The sequence below is a fragment of the Diaphorina citri genome, unplaced genomic scaffold, assembly GCF_000475195.1.
Source record: "Diaphorina citri unplaced genomic scaffold, Diaci psyllid genome assembly version 1.1 scaffold554, whole genome shotgun sequence".
Taxonomy (NCBI): domain Eukaryota; kingdom Metazoa; phylum Arthropoda; class Insecta; order Hemiptera; family Psyllidae; genus Diaphorina; species Diaphorina citri.
In genome coordinates this window covers 291187-297738 of record NW_007377988.1, presented here as the reverse complement: position 1 = coordinate 297738, position 6552 = coordinate 291187, and the positions used below count along the sequence as shown (strand labels likewise).

General features: G+C 34.6%; 1 protein-coding gene and 1 long non-coding RNA gene across 2 annotated transcripts in view; both read right to left on the bottom strand.

Annotated features, from left to right (window-relative positions):
- Positions 1-1138: 1138 nt before the first annotated feature.
- Positions 1139-6552, bottom strand: part of LOC103510043 (ras-related protein Rab-10) — an 8147-nt gene continuing 2733 nt past the window's right edge. Inside the window, exons 2-3 of the mRNA XM_026824209.1 lie at positions 1690-1750; positions 1139-1385 (exon numbers count right to left, since the gene is read on the bottom strand). Of these exons, the coding sequence (XP_026680010.1) occupies positions 1139-1385; positions 1690-1750 (308 nt within the window). The remainder of the gene's footprint in view (positions 1386-1689; positions 1751-6552) is intronic.
- Positions 4991-6546, bottom strand: LOC108252495. Its single transcript, XR_001809524.1, has 2 exons — positions 6130-6546; positions 4991-5357 (listed from the first exon to the last, which is right to left on the bottom strand). It is a non-coding gene; the product is annotated as an uncharacterized LOC108252495 (long non-coding RNA).

The window sequence follows — 6552 nt, the reverse complement described above, 5'->3', positions numbered from 1 at the left end:
AAAAAAAAAAAAAAAAAAAAAAAAAAAAAAACGAGGGATTAGTTTTTATGCTCAAGTTAGCTTTATCTAAATAAAATTACTAAAACATCCCCCTCCCCTTTTTGTAATTCAGCAAGGTCTTCTAATGTTAACATTTTTGCATCATGCTATGTTATTAAACCCATAAAATACATGAGAGCTTGATTAGACTGCAGGGATAATTGGGTAAAGAGACTTTTCAGTCTCATTCGAGGAGGATAAACAAGGTATATTCTATTCTATTCAGAAACGATTGGAAAGCAGTTGGTCCAATCATGCTGACTTCATACCACCGTATCAGGTTTTAATACTTATTCTGTCCTAAATTTTCGAACCTCTCTGCAAAATTTGAGAGATCTGTGGCTAAAGTTAATGTCCTAAGACCGGCGAGCTAATTTTGAACTTTTTCAATGTATTGGCGTAAATAGCGGCCAAACCGTACATTTCTCGAGGTTGGTCATTTTCTATTAAGGAGCGCGGTAGCGCTCCGCCCCGCCAAGTCAAGAAAGTTTGACCGTAGAAATTATAAAGAACCTCCCCGCAAAGTTTGATTGACTGGGGCCGAAAACTAACGTCCTGAGAAGAGTGAACATTTTTGAGCTTTTTCAAAACCTAAAGTCTTGAATAGCGGCCAAGCCGTACATTTCTCGAGGTTCGTCCCAAGGAGACTTTTGATCAACATTTAATAAAGAACCTCTCTGCAAAGTTTGATTGACTTGGGCCGAAAACAAAAGTCCTGAGAAGAGTGAACATTTTTGAGCTTTTTCAAAATCTAAAGTCTTGAATAGCGGCCGAGCCGTACATTTCTCGAGGTTCGTCCCAAGGAGACTTTTGATCTACATTTAATAAAGAACCTCTCTGCAAAGTTTGATTGACTTGGGCAGAAAGCTGAAGTCCTGAGAAAAGTGAATATTTTTTAGCTTTTTCAAAATCTAGTCTTGAATATCAGCCAAGCCATACATTTCTCAAGGTTGGTCCCAAGGACACTTTTGATCTACATTTAATAAAAAACCTCTCTGCAAAGTTCAAGGAATGGAAACTCTTTTTCAAAGATTTGGTTTTAAATGGCAGCTGAAGTCTAACTGCATAAAAAAAAGCTTGTGTTATAATTCTAACTTTTTCAAAAAAACATTCCTTTCTTTCTTGTAGCACAAGAAAAGTCAGAAAAGGGCCACTCATCATACTTTGTCTTACCTAGAATCATTTTCTCAACATCTTCATTAGCATGTTCGTCTATGTTACGTAACCACTTCAATATGTTATCAAAACTCTTCTCATTTGTTATATCATATACAAGCATAATACCCATTGCACCACGATAGTATGATGTGGTGATTGTGTGGAATCGTTCTTGACCAGCAGTGTCCCTGGAATTTAAAACAAAGGAGCAATCTCAGTAAATGTAATAGATGATGGACCATTTCACAATACATTGTGACAAGAAACACCACATTACATGAGAAAAATTTTGCAGGTTTTTATAGAGGAGCAAGAAACTGATTTTTTTTCCTTTTTTAGAGTAAATAATGGAAGAGGTGAACAGCCAAAATGCAACATGGATTTCTCCTAATTGTGACACACTAAGATGAAAATCAAAGGTATAGGCCTATAGTGATAGCATCTTTTTTCTTGTTCAATGAGGAAAACAGAAGGGAAGAGAGTGCATTTTACCATATTTGAAGCTTGATTTTCTTTCCTTTCAGATCAACTGTTTTGATTTTAAAGTCAATTCCTGAAACCAAAAGAAACACAATATTGTTAGACATGGAAAAAATAAAATAATAATGAAGAAAATTACAAATGCAATACATATTGACTTGGTTCAATAATATATTGAATTTTGGCCCCAGAAAAAAAAAAACAATAATTTTATTATAAAGAGTTCAAGAATTTGGCATGTTGATTTTCTTGGCAGAACTGTAATCAAATTCTTCTCATATGCATATCCATACAAACAGAGAACAGTATGTTCATTATTTTCTTTGTCACGAAAATCATTTCTTTTTTTTTTCTTCAAAAACTGTCCAATGTGTGGCTCCTTTATATTGTAAATCGGTAGAATTAGTCATAATACAGGGTGCTTAGTGTGAGTTGTAGGCTATCATTTTATGACACACCCCTAGAAAATTCACTTTTTTCCCTAAAGAAAATGTCAATTTGCAGTTTCAGGAATGAATATATCAAATATTCATCAATTCTGAAACTAATTATTAGGTAAGTACCTACGAAAAACGAAATTTTACTTCAAATTCTTCAAAAGTTGTGAGGTCTTGAGAATCTCCAGAATCCCCAATGAGTAGCAGTTTGAACAGAAAGTCATAGGTTTTCTTTGCCATGGTAAATTGCTAATTGAAAACTATTGAATTCGACCAAATGCGGGGACACCAAGAAGTTTTCTCTTTTCAGGAAAATCACAGTTTCCACTCAGTCTCGGATAGTTCACTTTTTCTTTTATCTGTCTACCTATTTTCTATTTTCACTTTCCACTGAAAATTTTCTGGTTTATTTTTTTATTTTTTTTGTTTTTCTTTTTTTCCATTCGAGTGTGACGTCATTTTCATTTTTTATTATTGCAATGTTGCCAATCTGTATGATGGAGCTTTTAAAAAACGCCCAATAAAATTTTCTTTCAGGCAAAAAATTAAACGAAAATTATTATTTATGAACAAAAAAAAAATAATAAAATAATGAAAACCCTTTAATTAAAAAAGTTTCTGGGTTAAAATAAATTCAAATAAAGTGAAAACATTTTCCTGTTCACTGTTCGCCTGCCATAAACTAAACGGGAATTCAGCTAAAAGTGGAAATTTCGGTGTACACGAGCCGCTGATCCGCTGCAAACAAAAATTAGGAAGTCCCTTCAATTTTCATTTTATCAGCTGATATTTTGTAAATAAAAGACTTGTCGCCTATCGAGATCTCGCTGAAAGTGACCTCTTATCAAAGACGGATCTGGCGAAAACTTTCAACTTTCCGTTTTTGACGAAAATTTCGACTTTTTTCAGAATGTAAAAAATAATCTAACCGGCCCTTCGAAGGATCTGTTTTCCGAACGCTAAATTTTCCTTCCCACCATCATGTAGTTTTTTTTCTTCTTTTTAAGGAGCTCAACTTATAACTCCATGGTTCTTTTATATTTGAATTTGTAACGATGGAGGTCATAGTCTCAAAATCGAAGAGAGTAGCAGAACGAGAAAGCCAGCATCAGTTAAAAATTATCATTTATTCTGATTAGTATATGCCTGATCAGGTGTACCTGTCAGGTCTACCTGATAGTGAGTGGCTGACCTAACATGGGTCAGCAGTCACATGTTCAAGTGGTTGTTATTTGTTAACATATGAATATTCTTGAAGGCTGTTGGGGCATAATTTCCCCAGATTCTCACAGGTTAACAACCACTTTCAATGAGATTGCAGACCCAGAACTCCATGGTTCTTTTATATTTGAATTTGTAACGATGGAGGTCATAGTCTCAAAATCGAAGAGAGTAGCAGAACGAGAAAGCCAGCAGTTAAAAATTATCATTTATTCTGATTAGTATAAATAAGTTTGCCTGGGCGGGCAGGACTCGAACACAAAACTTATAGCGCTATCCTCCAAGCGCAAAAGCTAACTAGGATAGCTACATTTTTTCTCTTGTCAATACAATGAAGTTGTCCTCCAGAAGACACATATAAGGTTCGTTTTAGGAACGACTTGCTTTCTTCAGTCTATACCTTTTTCTCTTTCCAGAAGACACATATAAGGTTCCAGAAGACACATATAAGGTTCCAGAAGACACATATAAGGTTCGTTTTAGGAACGACTTGCTTTCTCCAGTCTATACCTCCATGGATTTGGCGACTAGACCTTAGCAAAAAATCCCTCCATCCCTGCAAACCTCGATTCTTCCCCCCACGTGTAGGGAAACTCTTTAAAATCTGGCAACACTTCTCTTGGAAAAGACCGATGGGAAGCTGGCAACATTTTCCAAGCGTAAGCAAAACCTGGCGGATGCTTTTTGAACTACAATTATCAAGAGCTTTTCACACGATGCACTAAAATGGCATGGCGCGAATTTGAATTTTTTACTTACACCAGTCAAGTACCGAGTAAATTCTAAATTCGTAGCTCATATAACAAACCATTTTGAGTTTGCGTGCTTATATTACCAGTAAAATAACAGCACGAAAAGCTGACATCATCATCAATTCTAAATTCGTTTGTCTTGATAAAAAATTAAACCCCAAACCACAATTAACTCTTGATTTCTATTCCATTATAATTTTAATTTCATAAAGAATTTTAATGAAATTTTGTACACAGGGTCTTGGAATAGAAAATCTACCTGTACCAAAATAAAATCTTTCTACACTTTTTTAGAATGGTGTAAGCTTTAGCTTGGATTTATTTATTTTTTATATAATATATATTTACAATATTAATCTTATATTATCAAAAAAAGACAAAATAAAAATCCCTTTATCTTTTGGTAGCAACATAAAGCAAGAAAAAAATAAAAATGAAATTGTATTGTGTCAATACAAAAGAAAAATTCTATTGATTCGGAATGAATAAAAAGTACAGCTTTACTCATCACGATTCATTAATTTTGTTACAACATAATTAAAAAATAATAATCATAATTAGAATTACCTATGTAGAAAAAAATAAGCCCCCTTTTAAGTAAATAATGTTGTGCAAATAAATTAAAATAATAAATAAGATAAAAAATATAGGTACATAATGGGTTTAAAAAATCTTTTAACAGTCCAATTTTTTTACAGGGGAAAAATAGAAAATAAAATTATTGGATTCTGATAATAACCAAACGAGAGAAAATTTTGGGTTGCGTGTTGTTTTTTTTTTTCAAATAGTTTTACTCCACTATAATTTTCATTATTTTTGGTGTCGCGCGACACGTTTCCACTATGCGATTTTTATCGCGCGACCCTGTCGCGCGGCAAAAATCGCGTTGGTGGAAATCCACCTTAAGACTTTGTATCCGCGAAAGAGCATATTTGGAAAAGAATTTGGAACTAAAAAGACAAAATATTATGGTACCAAATAAACCAATATGTCAACAGATTACCATCCAGCTATCATTAATGGTGAAGTTCTTTCCTTTGAATTTTATATGTGTTAAGCATGGATGCTTGTGACTAACACATTGTAAGTTTTACAACTCTAGATCGAACCACCACCCTCTAGATCCGAACTCCACAGTGCTAACCACTCCTGCGGTTGGACTTCGGAAATTCGACGAGGCGTTCTTTGTAAAAGTAAGAATAAGGCATTAAGATATGAAAAAAGAACACCCTAAAAATGTGTGAAAAACCTCTGCACTCGCAGATACAACCTAAACAACAACTAGAAACAAACAGTCACCACCCATTCAAGTACCATCCACGCTCGCCGTTGCTCAACTTAAGTGATCGGTCGTCGGTCGAGCATAAAAAACAAGAGAGTATTTACCATTTTTTTACGTAGATAAAAATATAAGTTCATACACTAGGAAACTACACCAACATAAAATTCAGTTCATCTGCAGGATATATGGCGGACTTCATTCTCATTTTGTAAAACGAGTCTGTTTTGGCAAAATCCCACTGTGGCCTTCAGGTGATACTTGTGCTCATTTGAACTTGTATTGAATTCCAATTTATTCAGAGTCACATACGTATAAGTATAAAGCTTTTATTTATGCTGTCGAAGTAGTACAGTTAAGTCCCATTATAATTATAAAAAAAAAGTAGAAACAGTTGGGTTCAAGAGTTTACTCTTCATAATTATTATTACTGCTTGAAAAGGACTTAAAGGTGTGTCCACAAATAGTCGTCTGGACGTCGATCGACTTCGACTGACACGTCCACACTGCCTCGACATTCTCGCCAACATAGATTTTCTTCGTCAATCAACGGCCGGTGGACTATATTTGGACACACCTTGAGAGTCCATTTACAACAGCAATCACTTGTCTCTCAAGACCTACATGTTAGCAGATTCAAAGGATTCATACAAACACTGTGTGAGGCCATTACATGATTCGAGGATACAGTCACTCCTCAAGACATAATTAGACATAAGATTAAGAGGCTACATACCCACATACATGCACTCGCAGATACAACCTAAACAACAACTAGAAACAAACAGTCACCACCCATTCAAGTACCATCCACGCTCGCCGTTGCTCAACTTCAGTGATCGGTCGAGCATAAAAAACAAGAGAGTATTTACCATTTTTTTACGTAGATAAAAATATAAGTTCATACACTAGGAAACTACACCAACATAAAATTCAGTTCATCTGCAGGATATATGGCGGACTTCATTCTCATTTTGTAAAACGAGTCTGTTTTGGCAAAATCCCACTGTGGCCTTCAGGTGATACTTGTGCTCATTTGAACTTGTATTGAATTCCAATTTATTCAGAGTCACATACGTATAAGTATAAAGCTTTTATTTATGCTGTCGAAGTAGTACAGTTAAGTCCCATTATAATTATAAAAAAAAAGTAGAAACAGTTGGGTTCAAGAGTTTACTCTTCATAA